Below are 18,518 nucleotides of genomic sequence, written 5' to 3' on the forward strand. Positions count from 1 at the left end.
AAATGATTTTATCAAGGTTAAAGCTATACAAAACGGACTAAAGGTCTGAAGCTAGATCGATGATCTAGTTATTTATACAAAGGTTATTCTCGAACTATAGGTCCGAGGTAACAAAACAAGAAAAAGAAAACAGAAAACAGGAATCAATATCAGAAACTGATTATAAACAGAAAAGGTGAATACACCCCAAACCTTTTATATTGAGTCAGAATATTTGCATAGGATTTACGAATCCTTAAAACTTTGTGTTACAATAATAAGAAACGGACACTCTGATTAAGAGTATACATGTGTCTGGATCCAAACATACATGGTGACTCAGAGTTCCCCGAGGCCATGCATATCATCAACATGCCTCTGAAGGTCTACGGGACTGTTCAAAGAAATGATATTGTGTATATAATTAATTGTACAAGGTACTTAGGGTAATTTGATCCCAATTTAGTTGGGTGCCTAATGAGTAGTCACAAAGGTATTATTGTTGGTTTCACAAAGGTATTGAAAAGATATTTTTAGAGTCAGCGTTATTCACCAGCTTTGTGCTGACGTATTGTCTCACCCATGTTACAGGGAAACAAGAAAGGTTAGAACAGACAAGCAAGAAGGAATAGAAGATTGGAGTTATGGTCATTAGATGCTATCTGGTAGCTCAGATATTTTATTTCAAAATATTACAAAGAGTTAAATTTTCTAAAGAAATGTATTGTAAACATTGAACGGGCGTTTAAACCCTTTATTTTAAAATAAGTTTTCAATATAATAATATTTTATTAAAGACTTCCGCTAAAATAAACCCGCTACTCTGATTAATTTACAAAACAGGTACCAACTTGTGGTCACACGCCTAGGTCCTAAGTCGGGGTGTGACACTATACCCCTGACTATGGTCTAAACCATATAATATAATAATAAAATAATGACTTAGGCAGAACCCCTACCTTAAACGGGTATTCGAAGTTCTATTACTAAGGTTGATCGAGCAGCACTTACACTCTTTATCGCGTACTAGGGCTTAAACTATCGGAACCTCAAAGCTTGGTACGCACTACGATGCTCGGCACGCAAAACGATGTTTGGCATGCAAACGAGGCGACATATGGTGGTCGTCTTGTCGTGCACGTACTTCGAGATAGAATGTCGGGTTATATTTAGGTGGCACACACTTCGATGTATCGTTGGTATATGGCACGAATTACGAGGTGACAATTGTTGCGTCGTGGCACGAAAATCGAGGTAGAGAGAGTAATTCTAGAGAGAGAAAGGTTTGGTGTGAGAGATGAATAAGCCGTGAGCCTCCTATTTATAGGCTGATTTCGCAGCCCCGCGATGGGCCTTGGTAATCCCGTCGCGTATCGTGGCGCCGTATTTTCTCCGTCGCCATACTACAAGCTGACATGTGTCCGTCCATCGCGATACGCGATAACCTTTGTCCTGGGCTCATCACGTAGCGCGATGGCTTCCTGAATTCAAATTTTAACTTTTGGTCTCTTGTCTTTTGTTCGCTTGTCACTTCTGGGTCTAACTCCCATTGTCCAAAAATACTAAGGCAGCTCTCAACGATGTGAGCGTGCGAAGTGCAAAGTGCGCCATCAAAGCGCCACATTGCACCAATCGCATCAACGCCCGAGCCCGAGCCCGTGCCCATGCGCGTCGGGTGCTTCGCACCCTCTACTAGGACCACTAAGTGCTTGTTAGGCATAAAAAAATATTACTATGGAATTTTATCTCTTTATAAAGAGCTTCTAAATCTTTCACTTTCCATGTGGGATGGATTTTAACTTTCTTATTTATACCCATGTGAAATACTTCCATTTTCTTTTATCTTTCAATGTGGATGGAATTTCCTCATTCTATATCTTTAATATAAGATAACTTTATTTATAGGATATTTTTATTTCCTTATAGAATGGTTTTATTTTCTTTATTTAAATTTTCTCATTACTTGTTTTAGAAAATAATTTTGATCCTTCAATTTTACTAAGTTGACCACTAATTTAATCAAAAGAAAATGCATGGAACCAAAACTACTAGAAACCCACGTTGTGTTCATGTGCATGGACGTGGCACACATCATTTGTTTGTTTTATGCTTCATTAACATAAAACTTTTACAAAAGGGAAAGTCCGTTATGGATACCATGTTATATGCAAGAATGATTGGTGGGTTATGTGAGGGTTCTTATTTTGAAGAAGCTATGGAGTTTTTGAACAAAATGAGGTGTGACCTTGCTCTACCCTAATGTTATTACTTATAGGACCATGTTTTGTGGATGTTTGAATAAAAGAAAGTTGGGCGCTACCCGTGCCCTAAGATACATAATTCTCTAGTTCATGTTTTTTGTAAGTCAGGAGATTTTGTTTATTCTTATAAGTTGGTTATAAAGATACGGGAAATACGGTGTGAGACATAATATACAACATTTTCTCCACTTCATGCCTTTTTAATGGCTTTTGAACGACCTTGATGATTGTATTATATACCAGATTACAACATGCGAAGACGGCAAACGTATGCAAAGCTAAATGAAAAGAACCTTAGACACCCAAAAAACGTATTTTATGGGGTTACAAGTGAAGGTATAGAAAGTTAGAAACCTATATTTACCAAAAATTTAGGGGAACTAAAAAACGTATACTATTCTAAATCACGAGCTACATCCTCATTTTTCATCCCCAAAATCTTATAAAACCGACAATGAACCCTCAAATTTGGGTTTCAATACATATTATTATTATTATTATTATTATTATTATTATTATTATTATTATTATTATTATAAGTTGATGCGAGTGGTAGAAAGAAAAAAAGTAGAATAGAATAATATTATCTAAGTGAATTGGTAATAGAAATAAGGAAGATGCGTGTTAAAATTTAAAAACAAATATGTTTTTAATTAGATTATAAATTTATAATTATGAGCAAACGAATACAAAGGATAGTGGAAACGATTCCCAGGCACTGGAAACCTTAAAATATTTTATGGGATTACCTGTTCAAATTACACGATTGGATTTTTTTTATTTCGTCCTACTCTTGATCTATAGACGCTAGTTGATTTTTATCTCACCTATAACTTTGTAACATATATTGTTAAAAAATTGTATTTTTAGGATGTGTGCTATGATTTAACTACAATGATTAGTTAAACTGTCACATCACTGTCATATAGACAGTATTTTTAACTAACAAGCATCCTATGGTTTAACTATATATTAGAATAACAAAAAAGCGAAAGAACAAAAATAAAAAAGGTGATTGAAAGAAAGGGGTGGACCCCAAGTCAAAACTTGCACTCAAACTTTATGTGGGTTCCGCTTAAACCTTTGGCGCCCCCGTTACTCTGTCCGACGTGGATTTTTCTGGACGATCAAAATTAGTCAGGACGAGAGATTTGGAAACAAACTAGTCCCTTCTGCCAACTTTTTCAGATGAAACTACGTGATCATTCGGCTCGACAAATGTAGACTCACAAAATTAGTAGAGACGATTGATTTGGAGACAAACTAATCGTCTCCGATAACTCTTTAAGAATAAACTATCGTTGACCAAGATCCACTCGATTTGACAATCCTGGCTCCAAAACTAGTCGAAACAATTAATCCTTTTAAACATTACTCGGGTTGGTGAATTTCGTAAACCAAATTTGTCGCCTCTGTTAGTTTACGAACCTACTCGTCCCACTGTCAACACTACAAATCTATTCATGTGGCGAGGATCACAAGGTGACAGACGCGTTTGTTAGGGGCGAGTATCTTGCGTGTCAATTTCTCGTCTCGCCTCACCTAGTCTAAACACATGACTTCTTTTAATTGGTTATGCAAATTACTCGTCTGAGTTCTTGAAGAATAGATTGCAAACACTCACCGCAACAAACATGAACACGGACACGAACACGAAGACGATGAACAGAAACAAAGACAAACTGAACTCCGTCTTCTACGCACAGTCATACCATCCGATTCAAGCCGGCAGCATCGACGGCACCGACATCCTGCCTCACGATAACGCCGTTTACAGAGCTCTGTTATGTTCTTCAGCCGGCCTTTGTATGTTAGTTAATTCAATTTTAATCTTCAATTTCATCTTATTGTTCACTGAAACCCTAATTTTGGTGCAGATGATCCACTGGGCGATCCGAATGTTATTGGAGATGATCCTTATTGCACTCTTTTCGTTGGTCATTTATCACATTTCACTACCGAAGATACCCTCCGCAAGGTCTCATTTTCCCCTAATTATTATCATTCAATTGTATTTCAACACTTCATAATATATTTATTTTATCAACCTATAGGTTTTCGGTTAATCGGTTCAGTTAATTATCAAACCAAACTGGGCTAGAGTTTTTGCTTATAAATACATGAAATGGATGTATAACAGCTAGAAAGTCGCGTAATTGGTTTTCTGTTAATTTCGGTTCGGTTTCAGTGGTTATTGCTCATCACTACTTTTGATAATTGGAGTAAAGAACAAAGGGAACAATATTCAGAGAACAAATTAGTATTAATGTCAATGAAAAGTTTACCCTAGCTCATCAAGAACAAACATATGATTAGGAACATCTAGGATATATGCAAGCTGAAAATAAGTTTGTTCTTGCTGTTCATATCAGAATCTACATTCAGTGGATGCTTCCATGTTGAGTAGCATTCTTGTTGTTTGTATGGAAATTTGTACGAAGCACTGAATAATTGCTGTTTTGTATCGTTTTGTAGGCTATGAGCAAATATGGGACAGTGAAGAACGCACGATTGGTCCGCCATATTGGTAATGCATATATAATATGGTGTTTTCAGAGTGCTAACACAGGAGTTTGTCTGCAATTGTGTGTTCTAATGATAGACTAAATAATGTTTACAGTTACCGGTGCCTCTCGAGGCTATGCTTTTGTTGAATATGAAAGTGAGAGAGATATGCAACGAGCATATGAGGTAATCAAATTGAAACACTTTTTTGTTGCTGCGTATGCAAAAACGTGTTTACCCTGTTTCTTCATGTGCAGAAAGCGCACCATTCGGTTATTGATGATTCTGAAATCATAGTTGATTATAACCGCCAGCAACTGATGCCAGGATGGATTCCTAGAAGACTAGGTCATATATGTTTCCCCTCTTGTTGAATATTATTTTTAGATATGCTGCAATTAGTTGTTGAGACTCTTTTATATGTTTAGGAGGGGGTCTTGGCGGTAAAAAAGAATCAGGGCAGCTTCGTTTTGGTGGACGAGAAAGACCATTCCGTGCCCCATTGTATGAATTCCCAACTCCTTTACATTAAAAATATACCTCGTGTGACTTTTAAAATTTGACCTGTTAGAGATGAAACTAACTTTTTTCCCTTGTTGATTTACTTGAAAAGGCGTCCGATTCCATTAGATGATTTGAAACGCCTTGGGATTCCGCCTCCCCCTGAAGGAAACTACATGTCACGATTTGAGGTATGTTTTCTTCATTATTGCAAATCACATGAGTACGTTAACGTTAGCATGAAAATGGATAATACACTCTGCACCAATAATAGTTTTGACCCAAACTATGTGCCAACAAAATACATTATGTTACTTATTAGCAAAACATTATACATGATCTACCACTTTGCATATTTGGTGTTTTGAAATTGTGATGTGGTAGCCTTGGTTTATAAAGGTGTGCCTAAGGCGTGCCTCAAGCCTTGAGGTGGCGCCTCATGTAGGGGTGGGTGGAAACAAGCCGAGTGCGAGCTCGACTAGCTTCTTTTGACTTACTCGAGCTCGGTTTGTTTCAACTTTCAAGCTCTGTTTTTTAAAGCTCATGCTCGGCTCGTGAGTTGTTTTTTAAAGCTCGGGCCTGGCTCAAGCTTAGGCTTGTCTCGTTTATAATTCATATAAATTTTTAATTAGTTAATGAATTATAAACGAGACAAGCCTAAGCTTGAGCCAGGTTCGGGCTTTAAAAAACAACTCACGAGCCGAGCTTGAGCTTTAAAAAACAGAGCTTGAAACAAACCGAGCTCGAGTAACTCAAAAAGAGGCTAGTCGAGCTCGGACTCGGCTTGTTTACATCATCATGATTTTATATCTGCTAGACTCGTTGGTCGCGTTTATTAAACAAGCTAATTTTAAGGCTCGAGCTCGTTTAAACTCGGCTTGATTCGAGCCGATCTCGCGTAGATCACGAGCTGGCTTGGCTCATTTACACCCCTGACCTCATGTACTTTTGGGTCAATGTTGGTCAAAATTAGGGTTTGTAGGAGACTAATATGTAAAAATAACCAAAGAGATGAAGAAATTATGAAAGATTTGCTTGATAAAAAGGTTCGTATGTAAAACACACGCGAGAAACACAACTTTTAAGTTGTAAATAAAACTTATTTGGTTGAACATAGAGCAACATCTAGTGTTTTTTTTTAAAATGCAAGGTGGCAGTTGACGTTCCCGTAACTTTGACAATCTTATAGATTTTTTCCGGCATAGTTTTTAATTTTGGTCACTTTTTCTTGACAAATCTTCATATAATTTTTTAAGATTCCATCACCACCCAGAAGAAAAAGAAGCTATGCAAATAAGGAAGACAAGCATAGCAGAAGCCATAGAAGATCAAGCAGCAGGGATCGCGCTTATGACGAAAGGCGATCTGCAGATGCTGAAGGTGGGTCCCGGAAGAGCCACCGGCATGACAGAAGCTCCTATTATGGTGAACATGAAAGAAGGTCCAGTAGCCGTGACCATCGGTATGATGATAGGGAAGACAACTCAAGGGATCGTGCTTACAATGAAAGCCGGGATCGCACTTATGACGAAAGGCGATCTGCTGATGCTGAGAGTGGGTCCCGGAAGAGCCACCGGCGTGACAGAAGCTACTATTACGATGAACATGAAAGAAGGTCCAGCAGCCGTGACCATCGATATGATGGCAGGGAAGGCAGCTCAAGGAAGAGAAGAGACTCCCATAGACACGACAGAACATCCACGAGACATGATCGTGGTCATCATAGATCTGATACGAGGCGGTCTAGTGACAGAGAACAACGATCTCACAAGCGACATAGACACGAGTAAGCTTTGTTTTGTTTTGCAAATAAAAGTCATGATTATATGTAACCAGTTAGGATACAAAGATATCTCAACTTTATTAATTCATTATATTTACAAGATGAGATTATATACAACATGATCCATAATCTCCTGCAGACTTTGTTTCTTGTTCTGATAATTAAACCCTTTTAAAACCAATTTTTTTAAATAGTTTTTTTAATAATCAAAACTCCATATCCAGTTTTGTATAAGTAGTTGATATCAGCTGCATAATTTGACTGTGCAAGCAACTGCTTGTGCCCAGAATTTCAATCTAGCTTTCACATCTTCAGGATCATCACCTGCACATATTGAGTCAAAGTATAAGCTTACATATACACATGCAATGAAAGTTGTACTGTTTACATTGACCATAATTCTGGATATATCCTTAAAATCAAAATTCAAATTTTACTTTCAAAGACTCACCAGGAGTAGAAATCTTCCAATTAGCTTTTGAAGTCGGTGTCGGTGACTCCGGCGACTTCTGTTGCTCTCCAAGAAACTTCTGGCTCATGGAATAACACAATTCCAGGGCGGGCAAAGTGTTGCAGAGCTCCGGAATCTCATCATAACTGAAACCAAATCCTAAATCCAAACACCCTTTAAGCTCTTCAAGATCATCATCTGTTAAACTTTTAGCTCTCACAAGCTCATCTTCATCAGATGCCTCAACATACCCTTCAAGAAAGACTTGATTTTTCTTCCTCAAGGTTTGAGACTTTGGCCTTATGTTATCTTTCTTGAAGAACCCAGATCCGAATTGTTGATCAAATGACCCGATTGAAGATTGAGGATCTGGGTATTGAGAATCTTGAAATGGTGTTTCCATTTGTGTGGAGAAGAGAGTAGTTGCTTGGAAGATGGTGTGGGCTTTTAAAGATGACGAAGATGTTGGTATGATGTGCAAGTAATTATCTCTGTTTATTATATATTTTTTTATTAAATAATAATTGAAGTGTAGAGTAGGGGTCTTAGATTCTTCTAGAGACTAATAACGGTATGACATATACATGGAAAATATACACGTTTAAACATGTTACAACATAACTTGATAACTAAATTACTTGTCTAACTATTTACTTTTCATATTATCTATCAATAATTATACAAGCAAAAATATCTTTGCATAACTTAACTTATAGTAGGCTATAGATGTTTCAATCATGGAAAGTTGATTTGATTATGTCGTTCTTTGTTGGTTTCTAATTGGATTTTGTTTTTCCTCTGTATTCGGCTATCTAGCTCCTTGTCGTTTTTTTGTAATAAAATCATTTCGTTCGAAAAAGGAACAAAAAGGTAGTCTATAGTCTAATACGTAGGGTTTTAAGGGTGAGATAAGAGCAAATATTTCCTCAATCTTCGAAGATACAAGAGCTCAAATAAGGACTTAAAAACTTTTTTCTTGACTTGACAAATATAATAGTTTAAAATTAAACTAATTTACATCGTGTGTTACAAAATACAACAAAGTACAATAAAATAAAAATTATTCTTGAAGGTTTCCAATACTCTATAGTCTCTTACAAGTTACAACAACTCGATGATGAAAATTACATTCTTTTTCTAGAGCAAGAACTTACACGGGACTCTTTAGCACATAAATTTATTAGCCTAATTGCAGGATGAAATATCTTACTGTTATTCAAATTACATAAATCATTGAACCTTTGTTTGTATGTATTATTCAAATTTGTTCTATGTCCTCATGTCAATTGTCACATCATTGTCATCATTTGGCCCTACTAACACTAAACCATTCTTCCTCAAAATAATATTGTCCAGTTAAGAATTATAATTGGTAGATATTTAATAGCTACACGTTTTTAAATTTTGACAATTAAGAGAATTTTTTAAATGCGAATTGCTAAAAGAAAAACATAAGAAAATAAATAAGTAAATAAATAAATAAATAGATTTATTGCTATATAATGGTATAGAAAATTAAAATATAACTTATATAAAATTGTATGAAATTCGGTATAAACTATAAGGCACCATAAATTACATTTTAAATTGAATTTATAATAGTATATTTCAGTATAATTTAAATTGCAACCAAAGGATGAGTGACCTGATAAAAAGTTCACTAATACAATAAAAACATACATGTGATTTCTTTATGGGCAAAACGTACAATATTGATTGATATAAAATGCCGGCTCTTACAAGTAGAGATCATGTCTTTACTCACAATAAACATGTAAACCTATATGGTAAATGAAGAGGTAGGTCCCAGCAGGGCTCAGTTGGTCCCGCATGACTCACCTTGAACAGGGATGCCTGCGCAAAGACCATCTACTCCCGCAGGACCCACCATGCTCAGAGAAGCCTATGCGCAGTATGCAAGCTGCATACGCAGGGAAAAGCCTCCCAATGGTAAAGTAACCCGCCTGTTCCCGCAGTAGCGGATACAAGCCATCAGGGAAGGCTACCCGCACAGCATAGCTACACGCATAAGGCTTAACACTTACAAATTCAGTGTCACCTGAAAGAATGAGCAAAGGCGGGAGGGGGAAAACTCCCGCCAAAATGGGCCAGTCCGTATGATGGAGGATCTTTTGCGTGATACCTGACGAGGTAAAGACAAAAGATCTGACCAAGAATGCGACAGCTCACTGACAGCAGCGTGGCAGACAGCACGCCACAGCACTGTGACCAATAGCCGCCGCCTGCCCACCAACTCCTGCCAGACCACGTGCCTAGCCTGCAGTTGGTAGAAGACGAAGAGTGCACGGCACGCCTGCTCTGTGTCAGCCGCTACCTATCCACCACTCACAGGTAGGGCACGTGCATAGGTTACAGTTGGTAGCGTGTTGGGCCGGCTAAACCCCTTGGAAACCCACCTTCGGCTATAAAAGACAGCAAATGGTATTATCATTTCATCATCTACTATCTCGTATAACTTACTTGATAACTGCTCTAATAGTATTCACATACTTTTATATTCAAAGAGCAATATAGACTGATTCTCACGCCGGAGGGTGGTCACAAGGAGGAACCCCCCCCTTCTCAGTGACGAGCTTACGGTGTCTGTTTTGCAGGTTCCCTGAAGTACAACTTACTCTGCTGGACCTAACCTTCGTGGGAAACATTACTTAGCCCCCAGATTACCTATAATCTGCCCGGGGTCACTTAGTGTTTCTTCATTGGCGCCATCCGTGCATAAAGCTAGAACTACATCTTTCTCCAGTTTTTCAAAAACTTCCAAGATGACTAGAGAAATTCCGGTAACCACAACCCCAGCCACTGGGGTAAACACCGGCAACACAATGTTTACAAACACTACCCCAGCCACCCAAGCTGGGGCAAGTGAAGTACATTTTACGAACACTACCCCAGTCACTCATGTAGGGGCAAGTGGAGTAAATATTCCACTGGGATTCACTGATACCCAGCTGGAAAAACGAACTCGAGCCCCTCGCCAAACACTTGATCAAGTGAAGGCATGGGCCGAGGCACGTCAACGAGAATTTCAGGCTGAGTTGGACGAACGCTTGCGTTCAGTCCAACAAGCTGAGGAATTCGGTAGTACTCGCCAGCACCTCAACATGAGTAGTGAGTACGAGCACTCGGACGACGAGAGGGAAGACTCCGACACCGACGCGAACCCTCGCCATAAGGCGAAAGGGAAGCGTAAGGAAACGGATCCCCAGCCAAAAAGGAATTTCGGGGAAGCATTCCAACCAGTCACGGAAAAAAGCTCGCGTGACTTCTCCAAGGCCTTTAGACCTACTGCTACAAACGCAGGAAGGTCAAAATTTGCAAGGGACATTGCAGAAGCAATCGCCCCGAGGAGTGCCAAACAAATGTCCAACATTGGCACATACGATGGTCTATCCGACCCAGATGACCATCTGAACAGGTTCATTGCGGGGGCAACCGTCAGTAACTGGACGGAACCCACGTGGTGCTACATGTTCCAGATGACTCTGGTAGGAGCAGCCAGAGCATGGTTCGACCGTTTACCGGTCCACCACATTTATGACTGGGCAGACTTCCAGAACAAGTTCAGTCAACAGTTTAGTCAACAGAGGAAGCACACTGAGGAGCAGTGGACGATCCTCAACTGTGTGAGAGAAGAGGATGAATCCTTACTGGACTTCATCACCCGCTTCAACTCCAAGAAGCTGAGTCTGGGCAACATCAGCGAAGACCTCGTTCGCGCCGCTTTCATTCAGGGCGCTGAGTACCCAGAACTTATCCGCACTCTGACGGGTAAAGACGGCATGCCATCCACATGGGATGCCATAATGACGGCAGCCAAGCGCTTCGCCGAAACGGAGAAACAGCTAGGAAGAGATCTCCCCCAGAATACAAACCTCTACACACAGAGGACAAGGGAGAACAATGTGAGAACCGCCCGGCTAAAAAAAAAGAGGCGGCAAGGTATTTGGCAGTCAAGGATAAACTTTGACACCCCCTCAAGCTCTCGCCCTCTGGTTGGCGGAAGGGACAACACGCACCCTTCGAACCGGAAAAACCGTTGGACGCCACTCACCAAGAGCGTCACGGAGATATTTGCCACGGAAAAACTGCCATGGCCAAAAGCCCCAGCGATCCGACAGAAACCCAATGCGGATCAGAGCAAGTCTTGTGACTTCCATGGGACAAAGGGCCATAGCACTGAGGAGTGCACATCCTTGAGGGACATCGTCGAGACATTCGTCAAGGATGGGAGGCTCGCACACCTCGTGGCATCTATCAAGAAGGGAGGAAGGAACGACAACAGGTACAGGGGTAACGGACGAAAGCCCGTCGACATCAGCATCAACATGGTCCATGGTAAGGTCAGAGGAAGAAAGAGACCGATGACCGAACCATGCGCATGGAAGGAAGCAGAAGTGCGCTTCCCGCGAGTGCCGGGAGGCCCAAACAAAGAAGGCCCCATTATCATTAAAAGCCAGCTGGGGCACTACATCACCTCCCGCACCCTCGTTGACAATGGCGCATCGTCGACAGTGATGTACAGGCAGTTCTTCGACAAGCTCGATGATGAAGACAAGGAACGCCTGGAGACGGTCTACGCTTCAATGGAAGGGTTTGACGGCAGCATGAACACTCCCTTGGGCATCCTATCTTTCCCCGTCACTCTCACCGATGGGAATTATTCACGCACGGAGGATGTGGATTTTGTTGTGATGAAAAAACCACATCATACGTATGACATCCTATTCGGGAGAGACGGGATGGCAAGATTCAACGCCGTGGTATCCTCAGTCCACGGCATGATGGGATGGCCAACAACTGAAGGCGTAGCGATGATCACGGGCATTCCCCAGGTATGCATCGCATCTGTCTCCTCTAAACCCAAACCGAAGATGGCCAAACAAACCATCACTGAACCTGAACAGTGGGCATTCAATGGGAAATATCCCGATCAGGCCGTTACCATTGGCCCGACAATTGTTGATCCAACACGCACCTTACTCAAGCGCTTACTGCAGCGAAACGCAGACATCTTCGCGTGGACACCAGCCGACATGACTGGTGTACCCCGGGGAAAGGCAGAGCATAAGCTCAAATGCGATCCGGCCGTTACGCCGATCGTACAAAAGCGCAGAGTAATGGGGCCCGAGCAAACCAACGCGTGCAGAACCCAAGTCAAGGAACTCCTTGATGCGGGCATCGTGCGCGTCAGCAAATATCAAACATGGGTTGCAAATCCCGTAATGGTACCGAAGAATAACAAACAATGGCGCATGTGCATAGATTTCAAAGATTTGAATAAAGCATGCCCCAAAGATTGTTATCCGTTGCCAGAAATTGATCTCAAGGTGGATTCGGTGGCACCATTTCGCCTTAAATGCTTCTTGGATGCGTATAAGGGGTACCATCAAATCCACATGGCTGTAGATGACCAGGACAAAACCGCCTTTCGGACGCCCGATGGCACATTTTGTTATAAAATGATGCCGTTCGGACTTAAGAACGCGGGGTCCACGTACCAACGACTAATGGACAAAGAGTTTCACGCCCAAATTGGGAGAAACTTGGAAGTCTATATGGATGATTTGGTCATCAAAAGCCCCGAGCCAGAGGTGATGTTGAAAGACATTGAGGAAACTTTCAACACGCTCAGAAAGATAAACATGAAGCTCAACCCGAGCAAGTGTTCATTTGGGGTGGAAGAAGGGAAGTTCTTAGGAGTCATTATTACTAAAGATGGCTTCAGAGCGAACCCTGAAAAGGTCGAAGCCATTGTCAAAATGGAATCACCTACCACCATAAAACAGGCTCAAACACTTAATGGACGACTAGTCGCGCTTAACCGCTTTTTGGCAAACCATGCGGATAGGTCGTTCCCTTTTGTGTCAACGCTAAGAAATTGTTTAAAGAAAACGCACTTCCGCTGGACACCAGAAGCGGAAGCAGCTTTTCAGGAGATTCGATCACGCCTGATCGAACTCCCAACACTCACGGCACCACAAGCGGGGGAGGAGTTAATCTTATACCTCTCCGCAACAGATAGAGCAACCGGGGCAGTCCTGCTTGTAGAACGAAAAGGCATCCAGATGCCAATCTATTATGTTAGCCGCGTGCTGGCAGACGCGGAAACCCGGTACTCTACCCTGGAAAAACTGGTCTTGGCACTTATACACGCTTCAGGCAGGTTGAGACGATATTTCCAGGGTCACCCAATCACTATTCTCACCAACTTCAAACTCTCAAATGTTCTAGGCAAACCCGAGTTATCGGGACGTCTAGCCAAATGGGCAATTGAATTGGGAGAATATGCGATTCAATACAAGCCGAGACCAGCCATTAAAGGTCAGGTCCTGGCTGATTTTATTGCAGAAGTCCCCGCTTCACGGGAGAAAGAGTGCCAGGAGGAGGTTCAACCCTCCCCAGCACACGAAATCGATGAAGTCTGGCGACTCTACACTGATGGAGCAGCTAGTAACGAGGGTTCAGGCGCAGGGTTAAAATTAACAAATCCAGCAGGCCAGGAATATACTTATGCTATTCGGCTGGATTTTCCAAGTACGAATAACGAAGCTGAATATGAAGCATTCCTGGCCGGATTGAGGATTGCGCGAAAGATGGGTGTAAAAAATTTGGAAGCCCACGTAGATTCCATGCTAGTGGCAAACCAAATAAACGGGACGTACACGGCTGTGAACGACACAATGGCCCTGTACCTTGCCCAAGCCAAAGCCATCATGCGCGATTTTAATGATTGTAAAGTGATACACGTCAAGCGCAGCGAAAACAAATCTGCGGATGCGTTAAGCAAGCTTGCATCACTGGCCTTCACCCACTTGGGGAAGGACATCCGCGTGGAACTCCTCGAAACACCATCAGTCCCGCACAAGGAAATTTGTGTCATCCAAACCGGTACAGAAACATGGATGACCCCAATAATAAAATACCTTGAAGCAGGAACGTTACCAGAGTCGAAGTCACAGGCAAGAAAACTACGCTGTAAAGCACTGAATTATCAGCTGGTCAATGACACCCTTTACAGACGTAACTTTCTTGGCCCATTGTTAAGATGCGTGGACAACCAAGATGCTGACTACCTCCTAAGGGAGGTTCACGAAGGCATCTGTGGAGTACACGCAGGCCCCCGCGCTGTGGTAGCCAAGCTAAACAACGCGGGATACTTCTGGCCGGGGATGCATATGGACGCGTTGGCATACATCAGAAAATGCAGATCTTGCCAGCTTTACGCACCCAACACGCATCGCCCGAAAAATGAACTTGTTCCTGTCACTTCCTCGTGGCCATTTCAGAAGTGGGCCATTGACGTGACAGGCCCATTTCCAACAGCAGCTGGGAATGTTCAGTTCCTAGTGGTAGCCATTGACTACTTCACCAAATAGATAGAAGCGAAACCTTTAGCCCAAACAACCGCAAAGCATATCAAAAAATTTATTTGGGAATTTATTATTTGTCGTTTTGGACTTCCACAGAATTTGGTAAGCGACAATGGCACCAACTTTGCTGACAAGAAGCTACAGCATTGGCTGAAAGAACTTCAAATCACCCACACCTTTACCTCAGTGGCACACCCGCAAGGTAACGGTGAGGTGGAAAGAGCAAATAAGAGCATCGTCGAAGGCATAAAGAGAAGACTCTTGGAACATAGATCCGGTTGGGTGGACGAGCTTCCACACGTCCTTTGGGCAAACAGAACGCTGAAGAAGACCAGTACGGGAGAAACCCCGTTCAGTCTCACTTATGGCACTGAAGCCATGATCCCAGTCGAAATCGGTTTACCCTCACCAAGGGTCTTAATCCAACCAGAAGACAATGATGCGGAAAGACGGTTAGACCTTATGCTAACCGAAGAGCGCAGAGACTTAGCCGCCGTGCGTGAAGAAAACTACAAACGACAAATGCAAAAATACTACAACACGCGGGTAAAACTCTGCAACTTCAAGGAAGGAGACTACATACTGCGTAACAACGAGGCTTCGAACCAACAACGCCCAGGAAAGTTGGCCCCGATTTGGGAAGGGCCATACATTATCAAAGAAGTTCTGGGAAAGGGCGCGTACCGGCTCGAAAGGCTCGATGGCACTCCCATCCCTAGAACATGGAATGGAGCTCAATTACGCAAATGTTATATGTAGATCAATTCCAACTTGTAAAGAAAAGGCCTAGAGCCACTTCTAATGGAAATGATTCTCCTTTCATGATGTATTAATAGCTTGTAACCTATGAACTTCCCTTACGGGAAGAAGTAGTTGCGTGTGGAAGGCGGCAATACCCGCATAAACACAACGCCAAAATGTTAAAAAGTTCTAAGAAAAACCTACACGCAGGTCAGATGTAGGTAAAGTTTAGCCATCCTTGTAAGTGCAAGTGACGGTCTTACCCGCACAATCACGAACAAGGAAGCCAAACTTAACTTACCGTCTACCACGTTAAAAGGTTAACTTATGAACACTTAAAAGGATAAGAAAAACCTACACGCAGGTCAGATATAGGTCTAAAGTTAAAGCCATCCTACTAAGTGCAAGTGACGGTTACACCCGCACAATCACGAAAGAGGAAGCGAAAACTTTAGTCCATTATCAACCACGTTCAAAGGTTTAACTTAATGCCTTAGAAATTTCGAAAAGGAAAACCTACACGCAGGTCAGATAGAGGGTAAAGATTAGCCATCCTACCAAGTGCAAGTGACGGTTTTACCCGCACAATCACGAAGGAGGAGGCGAAACTTTAACCCATCATCAACCACGTTCAAAGGTTCTTATTCTAAACACTTGGGAAATTGCTAATTTAAACTAAGTATGCAAGTCATAAGTTTATAAAGCAAAGAACCCAAGGAAATAACAATCTTATACGCAAAGAGATTAATATTTCACAATCAATTACAAGAATGGCTGGGTAACTACCCGCCTAAAAGAAATCTATACAAGGCTGTCTATCCTAGCAGGGGGAAGGGATCTTCAAGATCAGGCTTCAGGGCCACCTCCGCTTGGACCAGCACCGTCAGAGCGCGGCTGCCCAAGGAAAGCCTTAAGGATGCTTAGCCCATCATCAGCAGCAGCAGCTTCATTCACCTTCTCCACCACTGGATGCGGGAAGGCAGCGTACTGATTCACAGCTTGGTCATAAGCAGCTTCAGTATTAACATTGAATAAAGGGAAGTTGGAGGGCGGAAAGCCTCTCTCAGCAAACCCTAGACCAAGCAGGAAGCCAGTCTTCTGCCCATCCTCATGAGAAGCGTTGAGGGCTGCGCTCATTGCATCGTCGTAAGAGGTCTCTGAAAGGACCCGACGCACAACCTACAAAAGAATATTACAAGTTAGAACATTTTCTAATTACGAGCGGAAAGCGTAAAGAAAAAGATAAAGATACCTCAGGCAGCGCTTCTCGAAGCAGCCATTGGAGGGTAGCTTGACTTTCTTTGTAAGCACGTTCGGCTCCGCTTTTATCAAGGTTGGCAAGTTGAACTTCCTTGGCGGCAGCTTCTTCGACGCTTTTGAGTTTCCTTTCAGTACGGTCAAGCATCCCCCTCTGGTCAAGGATCTCCTGCAGCTTCTTGGCATCTTCCATTGCCAAGGCGTCATGAGCATGCTGAAGAGCCTTTAATTTGCATTTAAGCTGCTCATTCTCTTCGCGAAGTGGCTCAGCAACAGCTTCAGCCTTGGCAGCCCTCTCAGTTGAGTTTCGCGCAGTCTCCTTGGCCAGCCGAAGCTGTTCATTCACAGCTTGGGCAGCCTTGGAGCGGGCCTCGAGTCGCGCCTGGACTTCAACCTCGAGGGCCTTGAATGCCTTCTCCTTCTCGGCTGCGGCAGCGGCCAACTGCCGGTTCTCCTCCCGAAGAGCCCGCGCTTCAGATACATCTTTGGCGCGAGCTGCTTTTAACTTGTCGTTTTCACGACAAAGCAGCTCGACGCGGGGCTGCGTTCGGGCCTGGAGAACCCGAAGCTCATTGGTTAGCCTACCCTCTTGGTAGCTAGCCATGGCTTCCCCCAACGCACCATGAGGAGCAGCGTGGCGAGCCCAGTCCACGCACTCCACAGGGGTGCGAAGGGTTGTTCCTCGGCGTATGTTCCATCTTGGAACATACACTTCATTGGAATCCGACACTGCAAAAGAAACAAAGGCAGTTAGGAAAAGATGACAAAAATATACAAAGAAAAAAGAACCCTACGTACCTGTAGGGTCAATAACAGGCCGATAGCCGCCAAACCCATCACCTGAACCTAAAGGAAATCCATCCAACAGGTCAGGCAGACGGGAAGGTGGCGTAGATCGGCGGGAAGCCCGGCGCGTACCTGATGGTCCGGCCGTCGGTGCCGGTGGCGCAGGTATAGTGGCAGCCGCCGTGGTAGCCATTGTTGGCGCCGTCTCCTCAGCAACAGTAACCGCCGGCTCCGTGAAAGATGCTGTAAAAATTGCACTCACGGCCGGCGGAGACACCTTCTCAGCTGGAACAGCCTCAGGAAGGCTGGAACCAGCGGAAGCAAGCGTAGACGCCTGGGTCGACGCCTCGGGAAGGCTGACCGAGCCTACCGTCATTGGCGGGGGAATACTTACTCCAACTCCACCCTGGAATGCGTCAACATCCACACCTGCACAAGCAAAAGTGTTAGAAAAATTTATTTGAAACAAATATAGACAGGAATTATGGGGGTACTTACGGGGTTTCTTGAGCTTGAACGCACGGACGAGCGGGGGCGAACCCGATGGAGCCGGCCTCTTGACACCGGTAACCGTCGTCGTCGCTGCCTCCCCGGAGGTAACACCTGCAGCCTCCGGAGCGGTCTCCTCACCACCGGGCTTCCCCGCCACCTCTGCGTTATCTGACTCCGAGTCAGATAGGACTACCGGGTCGGCCGTAGAGGCCACTTTCTCCTTGCCTCTCCCGACGGCAGCCTTTTTCTTCCGCACCAGTGGAGGACCTTCTGCGGATTCCTCAGAAGAAGAAATGTCATGAACTCCAGCAGCAGGCACAGCATTGAGAGGTTCAGGGTAGAAGATAGGCTTACCTGGCCGTCGGTGGCTC

The 18,518-nt window shown here is 43.2% G+C and overlaps 2 protein-coding genes across 2 annotated transcripts; one reads left to right on the top strand and one right to left on the bottom strand.

Annotated features, from left to right (window-relative positions):
- The first annotated feature begins 3,891 nt into the window (after positions 1-3,891).
- On the top strand, positions 3,892-7,084 carry LOC143543563 (U11/U12 small nuclear ribonucleoprotein 35 kDa protein-like). The gene is made up of 8 exons (XM_077035858.1): positions 3,892-4,046; positions 4,118-4,218; positions 4,716-4,767; positions 4,861-4,931; positions 5,003-5,093; positions 5,174-5,249; positions 5,359-5,437; positions 6,503-7,084. Exons 1-8 carry the CDS (start codon positions 3,902-3,904, stop codon positions 7,034-7,036), a joined length of 1,149 nt encoding a protein of 382 aa, XP_076891973.1. The 5' UTR covers positions 3,892-3,901; the 3' UTR covers positions 7,037-7,084.
- A 136-nt stretch (positions 7,085-7,220) lies between these two features.
- LOC143543564 (uncharacterized) lies at positions 7,221-7,994 on the bottom strand. Its single transcript, XM_077035859.1, has 2 exons — positions 7,481-7,994; positions 7,221-7,353 (listed from the first exon to the last, which is right to left on the bottom strand). The coding sequence occupies exons 1-2, from the start codon at positions 7,881-7,883 to the stop codon at positions 7,274-7,276; spliced, it is 483 nt and encodes a 160-aa protein (XP_076891974.1). The 5' UTR covers positions 7,884-7,994; the 3' UTR covers positions 7,221-7,273.
- Between the last annotated feature and the right edge of the window lie 10,524 nt (positions 7,995-18,518).

The sequence above is a fragment of the Bidens hawaiensis genome, unplaced genomic scaffold, assembly GCF_021521415.1.
Source record: "Bidens hawaiensis isolate Kalapana, Puna unplaced genomic scaffold, B.hawaiensis_p1.1 tig00013186_1, whole genome shotgun sequence".
Taxonomy (NCBI): Eukaryota; Viridiplantae; Streptophyta; class Magnoliopsida; order Asterales; family Asteraceae; genus Bidens; species Bidens hawaiensis.